Source organism: Numenius arquata, chromosome 4 (genome assembly GCF_964106895.1).
Source record: "Numenius arquata chromosome 4, bNumArq3.hap1.1, whole genome shotgun sequence".
In the NCBI taxonomy this organism is placed as follows: domain Eukaryota; kingdom Metazoa; phylum Chordata; class Aves; order Charadriiformes; family Scolopacidae; genus Numenius; species Numenius arquata.
Genome location: NC_133579.1, coordinates 33,176,848 through 33,199,366, shown reverse-complemented (window position 1 = coordinate 33,199,366; position 22,519 = coordinate 33,176,848). Strand labels below are relative to the sequence as shown.

The 22,519-nt window shown below is 48.0% G+C and overlaps 1 protein-coding gene across 1 annotated transcript in view; it reads left to right on the top strand.

Moving 5' to 3' along the window:
• The first annotated feature begins 3,121 nt into the window (after positions 1–3,121).
• The window catches only part of RIPOR2 (RHO family interacting cell polarization regulator 2), a 70,754-nt gene continuing 51,356 nt past the window's right edge, over positions 3,122–22,519 (top strand). Inside the window, exon 1 of the mRNA XM_074146372.1 lies at positions 3,122–3,182. Within this exon, the coding sequence (XP_074002473.1) occupies positions 3,122–3,182 (61 nt within the window). The remainder of the gene's footprint in view (positions 3,183–22,519) is intronic.

Here is a 22,519-nt window from a genome sequence, read left to right as displayed (position 1 = left end):
TCTGGAGGAACATCACATCCTGCAGGCGATGTAGGTGAGGCTGCCGTTGAGGGACGATGTGGCAAACAGGAACGAATCAAAGCGACTCCTCTTTGTGCATCTGCAATGGAGGCTGAGTCATTACCATTCATCACCAGCCCGGCTGGTGTGTTCATTCTGGTGACAGTTGTTTTCGGGAGAGAGGACAGCTTTTGATGCCTTTTAGTTCCCGAAAATAAAAGAAAAAAGGGCTGTCAAGGTAACAGGCATCCGGAGAGGCTGACTGAAAACAGTGGGTAAGGAAATAACTTTAAGTCCCAGGGAAATGCAGCACAAAAGGGAACTGCCACAATAACCAGGACAGTGTGGCTTGCTCCTTCGTGTCTCTGAAGGAAGTGGTAAATGGCTAAAACTTCCCATGCTTGATTTACAAATGAGCTCCCATTGCAGGGCAATGCAGGAAAGTTAGCACTGCTGTTGCAGGGTATTTTCTCCAGGTTTCTTCCTTCTAGGCTGTCTGTCTGTTTTTTGTCAGTCACATCTGTATATGTAGCATTGCTCACCTTGCAACTTACTTGAGTCAAGCCCCAGAAAGCTCCTCGGCAGGAACAGCACTTATAGCCCACACTGGACCTCAGAGACTGACTTGCTCCACAGCACCCTGGGGCTGTTTGGCCATTGACTTTACAAGGGCTCAACATTTCTCCCATCTATTTCCTGCTGTTTCAAGGAAATGATACTGCAATGGCTGCTCATTGCTGGGAGCACCTCTTGCCGGAAAGTTTTTGGGCAAGGTACACCCTGTGACTGCCTTTCCTTCAGCACTTCTCCTTTCCCTCATCCTCGACAATCTTCTCACATGTTGGCCCCAACAGGCTCTGCAAGCTCAGCAGTTTCCAGCTCTGACTCTGGCAGCACCCAGAGAGGTGCCATCCCCCTGTGTTGGCATCCCCAGATCGATGCTTTTCCTCTTCCTTTTTTCACATCTCCATCTTGTTATTCCTCTTCTCACACCTCTCTCTTTTTTCTTACTGATCTCCACTTCTGCTCTGTTTCCCCTCATCACCCTGCAGTGGTGTTTCTCTTTTTACCATTGTCTTTATCTACTCACCACCATGGCAGGAGGGCCTTGCTGAGGCAGAGGGACTCTCCCATTGAGCACAAAACAGCGTAGCTACCACTCAATCAGAGATGATCCTCACCTGAAGAAATCGATTCAAATAAGCAGGGCAGGAAAAAGGGTAAGAGAAGTGAATTCCCTAAGCCTCTCCAGCAGGGCCAGAAATATGTCGACTCTCTCACTTGTTGGGCCAAACTGTTGTTTTTCCTCTGCAAGGACTTAAGCAAGTGTGATTTGAAAGCTAAGCAAAGCACAAGAGGAATGGAGTTCCTCAAGGAGGCTTGCTGCTGTGGCAGAGGAACAACAAGGCAGTCAAGCCACACTGCCCCACCAAAAACCAGTCCTAGGAGGCTCTTGGCTTTGGCCGCAAGCAGCAAGGACAACACAGCTTCCTGCTTCCGGCAAGGCAGCAGCTCTCCGGGAGAGCTCGGCCAAGATGCCCAACGTGTGACAGCAAGGGAGAGTCATGAGCTCCATGGGATCCAGTACTACTTTCCAGGGACCAGGAGGCACCTTACCCTGAGCCCAGGGGAAGGCTGTGCTTGAGCTGGGAAGGGGATTTTCACCCTCCTACAATGACCAAAGTGTTGCCACAGGATTTGTTGCAGGAGTTAATGAACGTGTCTCTAAGGCCTGGGCTGGGGTCAGGTCAGGCACTCCAAATGGACTTGTCCCACCTTCTGTCTTGTCTTCTCCATCTGGACTAGTTCAAGTTGTGAACTCTCTCACTGCCTAGGAGATAAGCTGTCTCCATTTTCAGCCCCACAGAAACCCACTTTAAAAAAAAAAAAAAAAAAGCCGTAATAATTAGAGATGAGCTCATTATATTTGCTTGTGACTCATCTACCGGAAGCTGTATCAAACACCGCTGCTGTGCTGGGAGTCTCGCTTTCAAGGGTGTGGCGACACATCCAATTACTAGACTGAGTAATCAAAACTCAGTACACACTTACTGGCATTACACACTAACTTCTGGTAGCAGAGATGTGGGGGACTACTGGTGTTAGGTCCCGCCCGCCTGTATGTATATTGAATATCCCTGAGTGGCCTGATGAAGTCAGCAGGACTATGCAAGGCTTAGACGTTACCTGAAGCCCTAATGTATTTTTGTGGAAATCTGGAGTAAGTTGGTCTGTAGGCATGTTCCCTACATAAACTGTGACACCTGGCAGGAGGGAGTCACCCTACTTTATCAAATTCAGACAATGCCACCACTGAAGGGACCGGTGTGATGCAGAATTAGAAGTGACAGGGATACTCAAATAATTAAGCCCATTACTGAAAGAAAGCAAGTCTTTGATGTTCTCCTGTTGTTCACCTGATCATCAGGAAGGTCCTTAGGTTTGGTGAGGCACCAAAGTCAGTGGCTCAGGGAAGCCTAACTGCAAGAATCAGGTCTCTGCCAGTGCATCTGCCCATGAGACTAGTGTCGCCTATGGCTTTCCAGCTTGCCCATAGGTCCACTGTTGTGGGTCAGCCCAGCAGGGGTGAGAACATGCTGTCACTGCTGCCGTGCTAAATAAAAAATAAAACCCCATGAACACATGGCACTGAGAGAGCCCTGGGGGAGGTTACTCTGGTCAAACTGTCCCTGGGGTGAAAGCGAGCTGCTCTGCAGCCTGAGCAGGGTGAGTTGTTCCCCAGCTCTAACCCTGCCACCAGAAAGGATTCACATTCATATGCAAAACCCCTACACCCTGGGCTGGCAGGGCTGCTGCTGCGCAGCGGCATTGGCGGCGATGGGGCAGGGCACATTTTGAGCCCGTCCTGCCCACCTCTGCTCTCAGAATCAACTTCTCTCTCAGCAGTAAGGACACCCCACCTCAAAACCCAACTCAAAGGCTGTCCGCAAAAACAAGAAGTGTTATTCATATGAATGAGACTACTTTCATAAGTGCAGATGCGGAAGCTGTTACCACCAAAATGTTTAGGAAGCCGGTGAAAGGAAATAGTCGAGCGGTAGTGTAGGAACCAGTTCAAGCACTCGGCTCTGGCTGCTCCCTGAGCTGCATCCTCGCCACGATGCAGCACGCCCAAGAAGATCCGACTGCACCCGGAGAAGAAGATGATGCCTTTGGGGAAGGTAAAGTCGTCTTTTATTAAACTAATCCTTCTCCGACTCAGACTAGAGACCGGTTTCTAGCTTGGGTGGTATTTCTTGGGTAGATCTGAAGTTCTCTATGGGCTCCAAGGTCACAGGGTGACCAGACTTTCTTTTTCTCCTAAGAGAATGGTGAACAAAAGCACCCCAGATACAATAAAAATAACTTTCACACTGGCTCAGCAGCTTGCTTCCCCAGCAAAGAGCTTACTGCAGAAGAAGAAAGCTGAGGGGACACCAAGTGTGTTTTCTACAGTGGCTGCACTATGCGAAGTGGCGAGTTTGGCATTCAACACCGCAGGTGCAGCTGTCATTAAAGGAGTAGGGGCTCTTTACAGGGGCTAAAGGCGACTCGCTACTTAAATTGTCCGAGCAAAATTAGCCACCTCCTCTCCGACTGCCACAACCCAGGGCACAGAGGCAGTGCCATAGCTTCTTATCCCTAAAACTTTCTGCCGGAGCTTGATTCCTCACTGCTGTGCCGCCGCTTATGTGTGTACCAAGTGCTACCGGGTCAAAATAGCAGAGAAGCAGATGAGACGACCCAGAGGAGGAGGAAGAATCTGACCCAGGGTGTCTAATTTCTGCCGCTGCTCACTGCTCCCCTTTGCACTCAAGCAGGGGCCAGAGGGAGAACTTGCTCATGCAAATCTTCTCCCGGCCCCCAGCCCTCCCCAGTTTCCAAGGGAGTTGAAGGCACAAAGAGCTGCCTGGATCCGCTCCAAAGACTGTGAACCTTTAAACTCACTTTCAGCACAGCCTCAGCAAACCTCATTTAAACAAAGCTCAGCTGCGGTTGGTATGGAAAACTTAGCAGTGAATAGTGCCAAATCAAGTTATCTGAGCCCCAGTGAAAGGCACCAACACAGAAAAGAAAGCAGTTTCAATGATGTACTGTCTGTACTCAAATACATTTCTCACATATATGTGTCCCTACTCCTCACTCCTCTGGGCTCTGAAGGGCAATGGATTTGCAGAAAGGAGAGGACAGACAATTTGCATTCAGGAAAAAAACCTGATAGTCCAGGGAAAACCTGGAACCACTGGGCAAATCACCTGGCATTGAAAGTACCCTGTTGCACTCCCTGCATCCTGCCCTTACACAGGTGGATGCTGCTTCCCAGGATAACCAACTGTGTGTTCCAACTCAAAGTGGATATTTTCGAGTGGTCTGAAGAGCTAATGGGTTTTAGGCTTCTTTGCTGTTTCTGAAGCCTCTAGCCTAAGTTTGTAACCAGAAACATAGGAGGGAAGGTGAGGGATGTGTCCAGGTTATTCGACATTTATATTGCATTATCTGAAGGGAAAGATACAGTGCTTTAGAAATGCTTTCCAGCCTCTCAGTTAAGTTGTTTCTGGCAGGGCTGAGCCAGCAACAGCTAGAGGAGGCTGGCTTTTAAAAGGCAGGAACATTTTAAAAACCTCTTCATGACCCTGCTTGGAGCAGGAGGTTGGACTAGATGACCTCCTGAGGTCCCTTCCCACCTGAGTTATCCTACGAGCCTAAGAGTTGATGACAGCCTCTTTAATTCATCTGCCTGTAACTGGGAACAAACCTACCCCAGCTGCTCTCTCGGCCAGAGGGTCTGTCGGCTTCCAAACCTGCCAGCTGGAAAGCCCAAACAGCACAGGCACAGTGCTAGCCTTCCCCTCCAGCCCCTTCTCCTCTTTCTTGCACGGGTTAGCAGGGAAACATTAACTTTTTGGCTGCTATTTCTGGAGTGCCGTTGACCCCGGACAACCCAGCGGGCTCCCCGGGGCTGGGTGGGATCCGAGGGGGGAGGAGCAGCGCCTGTTTTGGTCAGAGGGCAGCCCCCACCCCACTCACGCTGCAGGGTCCCAGGCGCCAGCCAAAACTTGGTGGCAGATTTTCAGGCCAGATGGAGGCGTTTGTCAGGTGCTGAGCTCCGGCTCCCAGCTCAGCACAGACCACAGCTCTTAGGGTGTGGGCTTATTTTTTTTTTATTTTTTTATTTTCCACATCCAGCTTGACTTGGAAAGAGGTGATGGCAGATCTTCCATCCACCTTTTTAACTTGTACCAATGCTTAGCTACTGTCACAGTTAAAGATAGCTACATCTTATTTCTTCTACTGTTGACTTGTCCAGTTTTGTGGAGCTTATTGTCCTCTTGTCCAGGAGAGCAGAGAACTCACTATTGCTTGTACATATAAATGTCTCAAATAACTACCCACAGACTGTATTCAGACTGCTCTTACCCTTTGCCAAGCAGACTGTTATAAATGACTCTTTCTTTATAAAGTGCGAGTTTTAATCTTTTAAACATTTTCATGGTTCTTCTTGGGACCATCCTCTTGGAGATGCAGACACCAGCATGGAGCCCACCACTCCAAAACTGTTACAGCAGGGACAAATCCAGAAGTTACATGATCTGTTCCCTCATACTTTATACATCTATCTACCTATATATCTATCTCAGGATCACTTTGAGGATCAGCTAATATGTACAAGGACTGCTCGAATCCTTTTGGGTCCCAGCATCACATGAGGGTCTCCTATTTATCAGATTTTCTTCTATAATCCTCAAGTCTATCAGTATCAAAATTTCGCAGGACAGGGTCAACACTATCCCATAATTATGACTTATCTTCTTTGCCCCAAACTATGCCTACACTAAACCCAGACGAATCAGCTCACTTTCTCATCAGAACCAGCTACTTTCATTGAATTATTGAATCAGCTACTTTCTTCAAGTAGCCTGTTCTCAGAGTGATTTACCACTTCCCCAGACATTTTGCCATCTGCATATCTATTCAGTCACTGTTCAAAGTCCCCTTTCAGGTCACTGACATAAAAAGAGTTAAATTCCATAGGGATGGAACCAATCTGTGCGGGTCCTCACTAGAAACTGGCATCCCTGATGATTCCTCAGCTGGGTTACATCTGTTATTCGGGCTTGTTTGGGATCCATTCAGCATGTCCAAAACTGATCTGTTCTATTTCAAGTGTCTTAGTCAGGATCTCATGTAGTATGAAGTCTTATTTCTTACAAAAGTCTAAGTGCTATCAACACAATTATTTTCTGTAAAACTAACAAGTGTCACTGATTGTATTCCATTTCCTTTAATTTTGTTTATATGACTCCTACATCAGCTATTCCGTAACGGGGCCAGGACCTCTGCCAGGCTGTCACACCATTAGTGACACAACATTAACTCATAGGTGTCTGGAAATCCTCTGGTGTTTCAAGCTTTTTGAAAAAATCAACAAAGAGCTCCTTGGATAGTTCTTTTCAAAGCTGCAATTTAAATTCCTCTTTAGGGAAAGATAAAGAAAAAAGTATTTTCCCACTGATATAGACTGTAAACTGGCACATATGTCATGAACTTCTGCATTTTCTGCAGCAGTATTGATAATTCTGCCATTTTCATCTACTTATGTTCCAATAGCATTGTTTTTCCTTATGGTACATTGATGTACAGAGCTGGGTGTGACAAGCTATAGTATACATATCTTAATAAAAAATCAGTCTTACTCTTGCAATATAGATTCAAAGCTCGGAAATGTTCATCCTCAAATAAAATCTGTTAGCTAATTTTCTTGTTTTCTAATAACAACCTTGCACTTATATTGTGCCATCTCCTTCAAAGGATCGGCAGAGACTTTGCGAATGACTGCACTTAGGTTCAGTGAAGAGCAACTCCCTCTCTTCTGCAACATGGCCATCCTTTAACAGGGCACAGCTGTATTATGCAAAAGTTTCAAGAAGGAACTATTTTAGCCTCTTCAAAGTACAGGCAGTGATATGTTTCGTTTCTTTTATGGCCTTACTATGTTAATTCAAGGCAAGTGACTTGAGTTAGTCTTAGATATGGTCAAAACACCTACTTTGGGGAAAATGCTTCTTAACTTTTAGTGACTCTAAGTGCCTGAGATTCTGAAGTTATTTTTCATTAAAAAGAAATCATTTCCACTAGCACAAGGCTTCCCCTCATCACTGCAGCCAAACAGGCGTGGGTTTTCCTTGGGTCAGTCTAAGTTGAGGAGCCAGGAAGGCTCCTGTGGCTCCCAGGACAAGGGAGGGAGGGAAGGAGGTTTGGACACGAGTCAGCTCTCTTGGCAGACCCTAGTTTCCCCCGAGAGGAGAGCTGAGTGCTCCCACAGAGGCATGACGCCACCACCTCAGATGGGGGCCAGGGCCTTGGCACAGCAGGAGCCCCTAGATCAATGCAGACACATCCATGCACAGAGTCTGCAAACACTCAGCAAGCACAGCAAGCATGTGGGTCCAGGTATTTCCAGGTTAGCAGCGATCGACATATCCAAACTGAGAATGCACAGGAGAAATAGAAATTAGACTGTAATTTATTGCAGATCTTTTCACACGGCTGCTCCACACTGACCTCTCCTCACATCTCCAATTCCCACCTCCTGTATGTGCCCTCTGGTTGTATCTGTGGTAGCCATGACCAGCTTCAAAATGACCTGACACAAAATCCCATCCATGTTTCCAAACTATGGGGAAAATAGCAAAGCTGTCTTTTTCCTAATGTTCAGTAAGTGCGTGCTCCAGTTCAGTGGACCAGAGCCCCACTTTAGATGATGCACTGCATGGTGTCAGAGTCCCAGGGCCCTCTTCTTGCCCAGGACTGACGTGCTGCAATGGCACACCAACACGCTCCAGCACTGCTGCCCATCAAGGCTCCCAACAGAACAGTAGCTGCATCAAACTTTTAAGGTATGCTTCAAAAATGTACCAGATGACTTTACATCCTTGTAAAGCCTGCCTTGCCCTTTTTAAGAGAGAAAAGAGTTTTAGCTCTGGGGTTTGGGATCAGCTTTGAGGCTTAGCTGAAACGAAAGGTAGCTGCTGTTCATGGTTATGTGCACTGCCTGGTGTATTGTAACATCGCTGCTGATGTTAGAGAAAAATGAGGATAAAGTCTTGGATGTTAACTTAAAGTTGAGACATGCTTTTTATTTGGCAACAATTCAGGTTAAGCAACCTTTCTCCTCCCCTAAAGCAACACAAGATGCTATGCTTTCCTCGGATGTACGGCTACAGCGAGTTGTCTAAAAGTCACACAGGGAGATCAGTGTCACATCTTGTTCATGACCCACCGGACCAGGCTTTTTATTATGTTGTAGCTGGCCAGCCACTCACCCGCCACTGCCAGCCCCACCGTGGTGACAGCCAGCTCAGGTATGTCCCCTCCCCACAGAGCGCGTCAGACTGATGCAACATTAAATAAATAAAGTCTTCTAAGGATATTCACGTGTACCTATCAGTATGGTATTCCAGCAGATATCTACCTCAGCGATACACAGAAGTACTACTTTTCCCACGTTTTCACCCCAAACAGAGTTTGGCATGTCTACTTTTTCCAACATACGAGTGCCTAATACCTGAGAGGGCTGCAGTAAAGATAAGCAGCCTTGCAATGTATTAAGCATGGGAGCTTCTCCTCCTTGACTGCTGGGAGACTACGGACCATTGTCCTGAAAACGTTTACAGGTCCCACCAGCCCTAGCTGTCCTTTCAGCTTGTCTCCTGTTCCCAGAGATGGAGAACGCGTTTGCTGTACTCACTGCAGCCCAGAGGGGGAGAAGTCCCATCACTTCATCACCAAGGCAACAGTGTCTGCCTCAACCAGAAAGACAGATCATAGCAAGAGATGTTTGGCCTATAAACTCGGATTGAAGCACCTTTCTCCAAGAGCATGGGCAGACCCACTTAGCATGCAGGACAAGGATGGCGTGGGAAGGAGGGTGTGCTCTGATGGAGCATTTTTGCTTATTCCTGTTTATGCTAAATGCTTCGCTCACCTGCTTCTCGCAGCTGCTTCTTTTTGGTTGTGGCCCATGGGCAGATACGGAGTTATGCAGACAGGCGAGAGAGCTTTTTGTGGTCAGAGGAGGCAGTGCAAGACACTCATCCCCACCCTGGTCGCCCCCACACTGACCCACCCGCAGTGCTCCAGTCCCTCGGCACTTCCAGCTGTCCTGGGCAGCTGGAGGGCTATTTTTAACAGGACATCATGCTCCGTATCTGAAGCAGAAACAATTGAGGCCCGAAATTAAAAAAAAAAAAAAAGATTGACATGAGAGGCACTTTCTGCTTTGTCTCCCTATTTTTTAATTAAAGATCTTTGAGCTTCTTGTTGTTTCTTTCTCCATGTCTTGAAGGCAACTTGTTTGGTTCGTATTTGCAGACAGTATTTCTAGATCACTAATAATAACAACAGTGAGGGGAAAAAACAGATCAAATAAACAAGTGGCATTTAACCAGCCCTCAGAGAAAAGAGGAAGGTATGTACAAGCCAGAGAGAAACCACTGATTAGGTGTGCTCAGGCCACCTTCTAAGCTTGCAAAACAAGTGTCTCACCAAAGGCTGAAGCAAAATTGCCTTCCTCTTCACCCGTTTTTTCCCCTCCTGTGTTTAGATAGCGTCTTTACAGAGCCCCGTGAAACACAAGCTTTTTGTCACCCAGTCCCATCATTAAAGTCACAAAATAAATGCGGCTTGGCGAGCATGAGCTGGTGGCGTAAACAACTTCACCCCTTTAACAATTCGAGGCACAGCTCAGCCGCCTCTGAAATGAGCTTCCGCCTGCCTGGATGCTAAAACTAAAGCCTTGTGGTTGGTGTACCAAGGGTGTGACAGTCGCAAAACAACCAGGTCAGGAAGTGCAGAGTTAAAAGGCAAGGAGTGAAAACAGTCTGAGGACATGAATTAGAGAGAGAGAGGGAGAGCAGTCAAGCACTTGACAATGTCACAGAGGCACTAAAAATTTGATGGTGGGATAATTTGCCGATGGGTAGGATTTCTTCTGTATCTCAGCATCACACAGAAGTTTAAGCTGTATTGCCTTGATCCGGCATCTAAGAGCGGGGAAATGGTTTGCAAAGGGGTCCTGCTGTGGCTGCCATCTAAGCAGTCCCTCCTCGCTGCTGAAATTCATGGCTTGACCTACAGACCTTCTGCTAAGGGGTCTGTGTGTGGGTGTGCATTTGCACACCCCAAAAAAGATCGGGTGTGGAGGGTGCAGGAGAGCATCTATGCTGTGAAGAGCCACTGATATTCCTGTGTCTTTGGCAACTGGATAACAGGTGAAGCAAAATTGCTATGGAAATTCTGAGCACAATAGGCTTAATGCTGCATAACTTAAGAGAGCTGACGTCTTACTCTGGTTTAATTGTGAGTAGTCTGGGAATTGGAAAGTTGAGAGACCCAGGGCTTGGATATGATGCTTGGAGTTCAAATAATTGGTAAAAAGATGGAAAGACAAAAAGTGAGGTGGCAAGAAAGGGAGCAACAGAGAGAGAGAGTGAGAAAATAAAGTGGGATTTTGGGAAAAGCCCTGTTGCGACACAGTCCCTGCCTGAACAAATGGCAGGGGATAAACACGTTTGGGCTGTATTCAAATTGGGGCAGTCACCTCTATTCCAACCTTCTCAGATATTTAGAGTCCTAACTCCTTAAATTGGTTTTCTTAAGTTCCCTTTATAGTCAATAGTAAGTGTGTGCATGTGTCTGTGTGTGTGTGAGAGAAGGACGGAGAGCAGGGGATGGAAATAAGAAGCTCCTTCAGGTGGTGATTCAGAGCATGGAAATGGAGACCCTTGCTTTAATTACCTGCTGGAAGAGCTTGGCTTTTTCTCTGCCTGTGGTAGTCCCCTCTGGTAGCCTGGCAGCAGTGGGCACAAGTGTGGCTGGTGCACGTCCATAGGAGTGGCTGGTCCCCAGGCAGGGTGACGGGAGGTACAGCCACTGCACGGGCCAGGTAGCCTCATTTTTATGATAGCGGGTCCCAGGTAGGAAGCCCTGCAGCTTACCATTAAATTCATGGTCAAATTGTACTTTGCCTCTCAACAGGACTCAGTAGCTAGGCTACTGCCTACACAGGTCCTATTGCACAGCGGTGCTTTTAGTTTTTCCCCACTAGCTGCTGGAAAAACTGCCTACACTTAGTGCTGCCCTATTCACTGCAGCACGCCCTGGGAAGCAAAACCCAAAACTGCCCCAAAAACTCAGACGAAACCATCTGAGGTGCAGGTAGCATCGCACACGAGGGCTTGCAACACCTCCCCTTTCATCATGCCAGGCTACTCTCGGGCCCAGCCCTGCCTTCCTGCCTGCCCCACTTGCACTTTTGTGCAAGTGATGCTCTCTTCATGCTGTGCAATACCGGAGTGAAAAGCCCCCCGAGCCCTCCTGAGGAGCATGCCTATGTTCAGGAACAGTGGCAGCTGAGTACAATCCAGGAGCTTCCCCGGGGGGGTGTCAGAACCACCTGTGGCAAAAGAGAGAGGGACAGCCTCTCTGAGGCTCGACAGGATGGCTAAAAGCTCTGTGAATATATTGTCATTCATAGAATCATAGAACGGTTAGAGTTGGAAGGGACCTTAAAGATCATCAAGTTCCAACCCCCCTGCCATGGGCAGGGACACCTCCACTAGAGCAGGTTGCTCAAAGCCCCATCCAGCCTGGTCTGGAATGTCGTTACGTTACCATAGACGTGAAGTTTTCAAGGACTTGCGCAGAACCCTGTTGGAGACAAGCTTATAAAATCTCACGTCTTTCCCCTGTGGCTCTCGCTCTCTGAAGTTTATGATTAAGATGCCGGTGGCTAATGAGGCTGGCAAAAATGGAGCTTCATTCGCATCCTTCTCACTTCGTGGTAGCTCAGGGCAGTGGAAGAGCTCTGTTGTGAATGTGTCACCTACAAGGCACCATGTTCATTTTAGCAGGGGAGTTGTTACTGTGTAGAAGTGCGGTTTGCCAACCGAGAGCTCCCTGGAAGTCTCGGAGTCCCACTCGCTGGGCTTTCTCACTTGAGAAGGAAAAAGCAAAAGATAGGGCAGGGCCTAGGTAATGTCATGGAGCTAACAGAACTAGCACTGAGCAAACGGGACCTTTTTCTGCCTCAAACATCACCAGCAGACCAGAGGTCACTGCAGTTTCTTAATGGAGGTGATGTAAAGAGCAGAGAGAGCACAGCCTGCTTCCCCTAGAGACTCCTTGAGTTATAGGGTGGCATCTGGAGAATCTGTTTGATTTATTAATTGTCTGATTTGTGGAGTTTGGGTTACATCAAGACTAATGGATCAGGTCATAACGTGCGGCCTGTATACTGAAATAACAGATTCCCTTCTCTTGAGCGTCTTGGAGAAAGGAGAGATTTTATAGATGTAGATAGATCTGAAGCTAGATAGCGTCTCTGAGACCCTCCTACAAACACAAGCGAGGAGTGCCACACTAGCAATACTAGCATACATTTAACAAGTGAAGAGAGGGTTGGGAATTTTGAAAAAGGTCCATATAGAAATGTTTTCAAAGCAAAACGAAACTACAGGAGGAGCAGAGCCCTCCAGCACTGCTGTCAGCTCTGGAGTTAGATGGCTATAGCTTTTTTTTTTTAATTTTCCCACGGAAAAGCAGGCAGCTCGGGAGGTCCTGATCTGCTCTGCCTCTTCTGTCGCTCCGGGGAGCTTCCTGCCCTTTCTATTCCCAATGCCTGTTGTGAGCCAAGGAAGAGTTAGCTTAATCAGCAACACCAGCCACCGATTAGTGCCAAGTTGTTGTCATTAATCACTTCAAAAATCACTGCACTGAAAATAGTACCCAGGGTCAGATGTGCAAAAACTGACATGGTTAAACTTGTGCGTTTAACCTCAGCCACAAAGCCAGGCCACGCCCCTAAAAAAACACTGTTTCTTTTCTTTACATTACATATAATTTGTGATTTTTTTAATTCAAATTCACTTACGGCCCCAGTGACGTGGCACAAACAGCTGCTCTTCTCCTTTCCTAGAGGAAACAACTGCTGTTGAGTGGTTAAATACCTCCAAGCAAAAGGCAGGCTGGACCAACAACCAACCTGTATGTCCCCAAAAGATGCACAGGGACACTGGCCTAAGGGTTTGGCCACGAGCTTCTCAGTGCTGTGGACCCCTCCCGCCCCCCTCCTTTGGAATCTCAGTCCAAATATTTGGCAGATGCACTTGGGGCTCATTACGTTACAAGAGGCAGCGCGTTCATTGCGCTCCCCCGAATGGCATTTCATGTGTGCTGCACTTGTTTAATATTTGCTATATTTAAGCCACAGAAATATGCGCTGATGAGGAAAAGAGGGCCGTGGCGGTATCTTGGAGGCAGGAAGGAAATGAAAATCATTTCTCAAAGCTGCAATCCTCTGCGCAGAACTGTGGCCCAGGAAAAGGAAAGAGGAGGGCAGTCAGCTCGGGTCGCTGGCTGCGCTGAGGACCCGGCTGGGTCACCCGTACTGCTGTCCCTCTGGAAGTGATTTCAGGGCAGCTCTGGTTTCATACTAGTGTAATTGAGGATAGAAATTGCTTGGAGCCTTTGCCCCAGAGGACTCTTCCTGGGTTTCTAGTCTGAAACGGCCACATTAGGAACATGCCGGAATGCAGGTGTACAACACTGCAGGGTTTGTACACGGCACTTGATTTTGAAACTTGTCTGACACTGTTTGCTCCTTTCCCTCCACCTCAGCCTTTGCATCCTTCTCTTACCTGCCCATCATTTTCCCCAGACCATGTTCTTCATCCCTGCAGCTCCTCCTCTTCTTGCCGTGTCCTGTGGGACGTGCTGAGCCAGAGGAAGGCAGAGGCTGTCTCTACTTTGCTCTTGGAGGGCACAGCAAGGCAAGCCAAAGCCCTGGGTGCTCCCGACCCACTCTTTCAGTCATGGATTAGGATACCTTTGGTGGTTGCTAACAAGTCCCACAGTGTCTTGTCTCATGTAATAACTGTCCTTTGTGATCCTTGGCCCTTCCATGTTAATTGTCCGCTTCATAGCACGGCGTGGATGAGGATGGGGCTGGCCCAGCTATACCTGGGACTGCTAACCAGAGTGGGCTTGGGCATGTGCAAAGAAAGGCTTTCTCCTCCTCTGTGCTTCAGAGCTTGCCCAAAATTTGGCTCTCAAGTGCTGGTGAGGCTGCAGGGGGAGTCTGGAGGTAAACATGTGCTGGGTCCACATTTTAACTGCAGTCCTGATGTAGCCAGCAAGTTTCAGCAGCAGGCATTACTGCCTGGTAACATGGGTAGAGATGGCATAAATCTCTAAGAGACCCCCAAATGCAGTAGGTAGCTCAGCTCACTGTCATGGTGGAAGATGAAGTTTGTGGCACGGAGCCAGGTCTGGGCAGTTGAGAGCCAAGAAACAGGGAACAGTCAAATTTTGAGAGGATCCCAATGAGGAAGCTGGGATGAGACTGACTTTCTGCCTACAAAGCCGATTCCTTTCCTGGAGTTGCTCTAACAGGGCCTTCTTGATCTTACACATGTTGGTCGTACTGAAAAAGGCAGCCTTAAGCAGGTATCCCATGTGCTGCAGACCCGTGGGAAGCACCTCTCTGCACTCCTCTGGGCAAGGTGGGAGAGAGAGTTTTGAGGCTGTCCAGCAGCAGGACTTCAAACCAGCCCATCACCAGCAGCATGGAAGAGGTTGTCTGGCAGCCACGCTTCCAAAAAGCAGACCGACAGCACCATACCTGTCGCTTCAGATCTCTGATCACTACCATAGCTTTGATCATCGCACTGTGTAGCTGACTTCCAGCTGTCCAGGAAAGCAAAAATAAGCTTCCAGAAGTTTTTCATGCACCTTCATTAGAAAACAAGGAACACTTTTCAAAAACAAGAGGGGAAAAAAATAAGGCTAGAGCTGCAGTACTAGACATGCCATCCACACACTTGGCATGCACTTAAGAGCGGCTCAGCCGGCCCTGGTTGCTAAGCAGTCTGAGAAACTGGAATGTGCTGCTCCCTCCAACCCTCCACGAACTCCTCCCCATCGCCACCCAAAACCTGCCCAGAAGAGGCACTGGGGCTGATTTTGAAAGGGAGACAGTTCTAGGGCGGGGGGAGGGAATGCATCCGATGGCTCCTTCGTCCTGCTCCCCCAAGTTATATACGTGAGGGCAGGTAGTAATGCCTCCTGAAGTTAACTTGCTGTCTTCAAATGGTGGCAGAGGCACAGATGTCAGCGGGAAGTGTTCTTGCTCTGAAGGCAGCTATCTCAGACCACCACAAATGCAGCAAGGTGGGGCAAAGAAGAGATAAAAGAAAGATTGCCTGTGGAAAGCATTATCTCTTGTGGTGCATCAAAAGCTAAAGGCAACTCCCCTGTCTGTCCCTTAGACCTCTCCTCCTGTACCCATAGCTGTTCCTTGGGGTACCAAGTGTGTCCTGACCACCGTGCCACAGGGCACAACCTCTGCGTTATACTTCAGCTATTCCCAAAGGTCCAGCTGTGCTAAGCATCTGGCCAGAACTCCCAGAAGATTGAATTTGTTCCTGAATCACTACAGAAGATCAGTGCAAGCAACTTTTTTTCCCACAAAGTGCCCTGAGAGCTGCAGGTGGAAAACTTTGCAAAAACAACGTCAAGAGAAATGAGGAACTTGAGGGTGGAGCAGCAACACAGTGATGGGAAGTAAAAGGGGGGAAATGGTTGCGCAGTGGTTAGAGGATGTCAGCAGTGAAAAACAAGTGGGTATCAAACTCTTTTAGAAGAAGAGCAAGTGTTACAGGATGACGATAAGTGCAAGCCAGATGTACTGGGGAGGCTCAGCTGACAGAGAAGGTATAAATATGGGAACAGAGTCAACCCAAAGAGCAGCATAGTCAGGGTGTAGTATAGAGAGTAGGAGAGTTGTGGTAACACTTTAGTATGTTTAGCTGGAAAGAGTAATGGTAAACTTGTGTACAGTCAGCAAGTTAAAGCTCATGTCTTGTCCAGATTGCTCGTGACAGAGGTCAGGCTCTTGTCTTTTACCTGTCCCCTAAAAGCCTTTCCAGGAAGCAGTTCTGGCACCTGCTGTGCTCCCCACTCTCAAATCTGATCATTCACCTCTTTTTTTTGGACCGAGTTCCCCAGGTTAAAGCATTCAGGTTTGATACCTGGGTTCCCGCAGGAGACTTGCCCAGGTGTGATACCTTCTGGAGACATCCTGTGGGGCATCCGTTAGGGATCTGAAGATGCCAGATGCTTCCAGGCACCCCTTTCTGAGCAAGGGAGTTACACAGAAACACAGCAAAGAGGAGTTACAACAGAAAAAGCCCATATACATATTGTCTTCCTTAAAGGCTAGGGCAGGAACTACCTCAGACATCCAAAGCTCAAAGCCATGGTCTGCCCACCCATCCCCCCACCTCCTTTGGCCTCTCGCTGATCTGAACGTGCTAACGAGAGACCTCCATGCAAGTTGCTATCTGCATGGTCTGCTGAGCATTGCCACCCACCACCAGCCCTCACTTTCAGGTGAATGGAGTCACCTAGGACCAGGTTAAGTCTTTGTGTCTGCATAACAGACATACATTCCTGCAGGAAGCAGGGAAATTGCAGTAATATCCCACATTTTCACAGGGGTCCTCACAGAGTTCTTCCTCAGAGAATCTTATGGGGGAAAGAGGGTTCCTCTCAGACCTCTGTCCAGACTACTGGGTCCTGCTGCCCCTTTCCAAGTTTCTCTAGATAACGTGTCTGCAACGGACCTGAAAACCAGGGTATCCTCCTGCCCTGCTGATTCAGGGGATTCAGTGGGCTGAAGCCCATGGGGCGATGGGAAAAATTAAGTTCTTCTCATTGTACCCAGTACCCACCCCCCAGACCGGTGTGTAACTGATGCATATCAGCCAGAAAATCCTGCTCAGCCCTTGCAAGAAGCCTCCCGGGTGCCTGGGAGGAGCAGAGCATTTAGGTATTCTCAGACTATAATCTCTTTTCTGATAATCCTGATTTACTCTTTGGCCTGGGAGCAAAGGCTAATAGAAAGCAAAGTGCTCCATCAAAGCCCAGCAGGAAATTTAGGAACTCTGGCTTAGTTCTCTCAGACATAATGTGGGGTTTACCATTGCTGGGAATTAATGTTTGTGAAGGTGTACTAGAGCTGGCAGGGAGACAGAAGTGGAGTTTAATTGGCGATTACTGGTTTGGAGAGGTCACTGTTTTCTAGAGACAAAGCTAGAATCAGCTGTTGTCACTTAGAAATTTCACTGGGGACATTCATGCTGACCTATTTTGAACATAACAGCAGATTACACTGCAATACACTGAATAATTTATAGGAGTAGTAGCATGATCACAGGCACAATACAGCGGCAGCTTCGGTTCCTGCCTAATTATGGAGGGAGGCAGAGCTCTCTGGCATTTTCCACTGAATTAGCAAAACAAGACACACGTGGAACGACTGACCCGAGCCTTTCAAAAGCATGTGTGTCAGGATGAATACATGTCCAGAAGGACTAAGTGGGGCAAAGATTTTACCTAGAGCATCCGTAAACCTTCTCAGTCTCCTAGGAGTTCCGGCAAGCTACTGCACTGGGAACAGAGAAGTGGGAATGTGTGTAGGGTTGGGGGTGATGGAGAGGAGGAAATTAGCTTTCTGTGTTTGCTATGCAAAACTGTATTGAGAAACCAAGAGAAATAGCTCATACGTCCCTAGCACATGTATTTGCATAGGACGGAGAATATTTCCTTGAAAGAGGAGGCTGCAAATGAATGAGGTATTTGCATCTGCAACCTTAAGTTCAAAAAATCTTCTGCAAGATAAGACCAAAAGGGCCAGAGGGAATTTCTAACACATAGAGTTATTGCCAAGAACTACTGTAGGAGGCTCAAGGTTGGAAGAAGATGCTGCAATTCTTTAAGAAATTAACCAGGCTTCCACAGTGAGAGATGCCACCCCCTAAAAGGCTGAAATGGAGTCAAAAGCATATTAAGTATGCATGATGAGACATTTATAGCTTTCAGCATTGCCACAAATATTCCCTCTCCTCTTCCCCTGGCATTCCACAGCCTGAAGCACACAGCTGCTTTTTCCAGAAAGCAACTTCTCCGCCTCGGCCTCACAGTTCACGTCCTGTGTGAAACACGTGAAACAGGGGTGTAGTCAATTCAGTCAGAGACATAGAAAGGTCACCCTAAAAATTTTGCCTTGCAGCTACACTACAGTGGCACTGTGTCAGGAGTGGCCCCTACACTTTTTCCAGTGGAGAAGTGGGTGCCTCTGGAAATGCCGCAATTCCTGTAGAGCCCATATGAACTCAGAAACCTTGGAAACGGCCCACAGGCCCCAGAGGTCTGCACGCCAGTGTGAAGAGCATCCATTTCTGCTTTTACTGGATCTGGAGTCATTTTCTTTCATTTCTACTTCTTAAGGCTCCAGGGTGCTGTTTATTTTCAGCTTACAATATAAATAACACATGTTCATTATTACTGCTGAAAATTACTTAAGATGATAGGTCAGCTGGAATTGGCAGCTTGGATTTTTTATTCAGTGAGGCTTTATCTCCTCGAGCAATGCTCTGTGAAACCCCAACTCTTTTTCTTGGTGTCATTTCCTAAATTTCTCCATACGGTATCATCCTCTGTGTGACAGGTCTGTGTGCTCCATGGAAAACATTTGCATTTGAAAGGGTGAGTCTACCTATCCTGACCCAAACGGGGTAAGATACAGGCATATAGGGAGAGTATCAGTATTGCCTCCTCCATCCACCTTCCAAATTGTGTCTATATACCAACCCCACAGACTTGCCAGGGATTCTCTCTGGAATTCCCCCCAGATTCTGTTCCCTCCCTCCCCACCCCCCCAAAAAAAAAAAAAAAAAAGAAAAAGAAAAAAGAGGCACTTCCAGCTGTTGAAGGGAGAGCTTGTTGAAGGACTATGCAACAGCTTTACTTGTTGGAAAAGGAATAGCAAATCATACAGAAAATACAACAGAAGTGTTTGGAAATTCTGTTGGGTGACAGCTAATGGTAAAGTCCAGTATGAAAAAAAGGTGCAGAAGAGAAATGGAAAAGTCTTAAGGGCAGAGAGAAATATATGCAGAATTCTTACCTCTGTAGAGAGATGCATTTATAGTAAATAGGACTATACATTTTGGAAGGAAGACTGAATTTGAAGAAATTACCCCACAGTCTCTGGGGAAAATATGGCATTCCTGCCTTTTTATCTTTCTCAGGGTAATACAGGAAAGATGCTCAGAGGAAAAAAAGTAAGCTCCATTCATTGCAATGTTCTGTCATTCCTATTGACTTCTAACTGCTGTCTTCAGCCCTCCCAGTACCCAAATTCAGAGCCTGCTCTCGCACACGCAACTGAAGGCGGCGGAGGCTACAGGGAGTAGCCCACCGGCCACGGGGGGAAGGGGAGCGGCGGCGGCCCGTTCCCGGCACCATTCCCCGTGGGACCGATCAGGGGCGTTTTGCGGATGTCCCATCCTTTAGCCAAACCGCCCGACAGGCAACAAGCGCCGAATGGAAAAAGGGAAGAGCCCCGCCGCCGCTGCCGCTCCCAAAAAAGGTGCGGAGCCATCATCGGGGCGAGCTGGGGGGAGCCCACGGAGGGCTCCGCACCCCTCCGCACTGCCCGCGGGGGCGGGCCGCGACCGCGCAGCAGCACCTCCTCCTCCTCCGCCTCCGCCTCCGCCTCCTCCTCCTGCCTCCCGCAGCTCCGTAAGGAAAAGCCGGCAGCGGCAGCGCTCGCTGCCAGAGCGGCGGTGCGCTGCGAGCGGAGATGGGCTGCCTCCTCTCCTCCTCCTCCTCCTCCTTTTTATTTTAATTTTTTAAAAAAAAATTTTTTTTAAAAATTATTCTTAGCTGTGTTTAGTGTTGCGGCTGCGGGCGCTGCCGCCGGGGATGGGGCTCGGCGGTGCCCGAGGAGCGCTGGGCGGCGGCGGAGGACCAGCGCGCCGGGGCGGGCTGTGAGCCGCGGCGGGCGCGGGTGGCCCCGCCGGCAGCGACAGGTACCCGGCCGGGCACGGGTGAGTGGGTGGATGGGCAGAAACCTGCGTGGGAAGCGGGAGGAAGGTGAAGGGGGATCCTGTTCCCCAGGCGGGACGTGGCCGAGCTGAGCCCCGAGGGCTGGAGGGGTCGGCTCCCGTCCAGCGCCCCACCGGCCCCGGGGTTTAGGCGGAGAGAGGTTTTTTGAGGGGGGAAAAGGGGTTTCTGTGGGGCTTCTTGTGTATGGTTTTAGGCTGGGAATGTGAAGAAAAACTTGGTTGTGGGTGTTCGCTGAGGAATCTGTGCGGGGGAACTGGTTTAATGTTTTCTCTGAGCGCGTGGAAGTGCTTAGCCTTGTTTCCATAAAAAAAAAAAATATCTCAGAGTTTCCTTAGGTCTTGTCTTTCTATTTCCAGTGGGTTTTTATGGTATTACTGGTTGGAGGAAAGCTTAGACCCTCTTAAGTTTTCCTTTCAGTCTCTGGCTCACTCCCAGGGACTGATGCAAACATATTACACACTGGCATTGCACTTCAGTTTACCTTTGAATGCCCTGGTTACAAAAGGTCACCCGAATCCTATGACTGATCATTCTATTGCTGTGTTAACTGTGCATTTTGCTCTCTCTCATTCAAAGTTTCAAAAAGCTTTCTGGAAACTGTCTGTGTGTGTGTGTGCCTTTGTGCGCGTGTGGCCATTCTGCCTTTGCACTCTTTCATCCATCTCGCTGGGAAGAGCTGAATTTATTTTCAGCATAATTTCTGCATTCATTAATCTGGCCGTGCATTCTGCCACGCTCATCTTAATTACTGTGTTTGAGCTGCTGTCACGCAGCTGGAGCCCGGGGCAGGGAGCACACTCCCAAACAGAAACATTATCTTCATCTTCTCCAGCGGCTAATTAGATTTCACAAGCATCCCACTCCTTTTGAACAAACAAAAAGTGGGAGCATACCCAAAAGGGGGACTTGAGGAAGGAGGCGAGAGGAAGGTGTCTTTCCTAGAAGATTTCTGTCCTCACTGCCCAGCCATCTCTGAGATCTTCATGCACCGGGAAGAGACAGAATGGCATCTGATTTATTATGGCCACATTTGAGGAAGGTATCCACTGGGATGGGTTAGAAGCTCTGCTTTATAACCATAATGGGCAAACATGATTGATTGCTCCCCACTTAAGTAAGTATGGATGGGTATATATTACACAGTGGGAGTCTAAAGGCAACAAAATCTATCTTCTGTAAATTCAGCATTTTCTCAGACGGTAACTAAATCACTGGGACAGTCACTTAAGATGGTGTCTGTGCTGCTGCAAATGCAGTTAAACATGTGTGTAATGGGGACTTTTAAAATCCCAGCATCCATAACCTGATGCTGGTTTGACTTTAGACATCTAAGCAGCACTTCCTCGACAGGGTGTGGGCTTTGGGTTTGGGATTTTTTTTTTTTGTTTCTTTGTTTTTCATTTTAAGAAGCAACAGGTTGAATTTCTTTCCAGGATCTTGCCTAAGGAACAGAGCAGTTAGCTTTTCTGTGTCTCTACTCCTCTCTAGAATGACAATACTGTTATATCTCAGAGGTTTTTCTGTAGCGGAATCAGTATTTCTTAAACGCTTGGCAATGTGTAAGGGGAGAAGTCTGTGGTTTGTGAAGGAGCATCCCGAAGCAAGAAGGTTCCTTTACCTCCCTGTGGTCTCAAGGCACGTGACCGTTTTATTCACCTGTATCACAGAACAAATACTCAGGGTAAGAGCGGCACAAAGCACAGCCTCAAAACTCACAACAGCACATTCACACGCCACACAGGGTTACCTTTCACTCTTTGATATTTTTAAACCTGAGCAAGCAGACAGGTAACTTCCAGACAAAGCATGCTGCTGGGAAAGGTCCAGTTCTGGGGGAAGCCGCCTTGCTTCCCCACTGGGAAAAAGCAGGAGTGAGTACTAAAGACAGCACTGGCTTTTTCCAAAAAAGGTCTGGCTGGTCTGATTTTTTCTTTTTTTTTTTTTGTTTTCTTTTCCTCAGGCTCTACATGTGGCAGTGACAAGCTGCTCACGGACAGCCCACTTACTGGGGTAGTTTTCATCAGTCAAGCTAAGCGGCAGGCTGGGGGGAGATAGGGGGCTTGTGTCTGTGACCGTTCCAACCAGCACAGAGCATCAGCCAAAAGCAGACAGGGAAGGAAGTGAGGAGAGTGATGCCTGAACAGATACTCCTGGCATGGGCTTGTTAGTGAGGACCAGGAGATGAATTAATATCAGACAGGGACCTGTCGCATTCCAAGCTATGTGGTTCCTGGATGACTCTATTAACAAAACATTAAGAAACCTCCTTATTTTCCCACTTACCAGGAGCTCAGAGGCCACTGTTTTGTTCACTCAATTTGTAGTGCTCACTGCTCTTCTGGTGGGGGGTGTGTGTGTGTTAAAGACATTTCTCAGTAAGAGATTTTAAAACCAATAATGAGCAAGAGCACACACCGACTAGATTCCACTCCCTTCCCCACCCCCCAGTTTTGCATAGATTGTGTCAGTGACTCCAAGATCTGCTTGCCCTTTTAGAAGGCAGAGAGACAGAATTGGGCTCACTCTGAACTGAAAATCAAATTTAAAA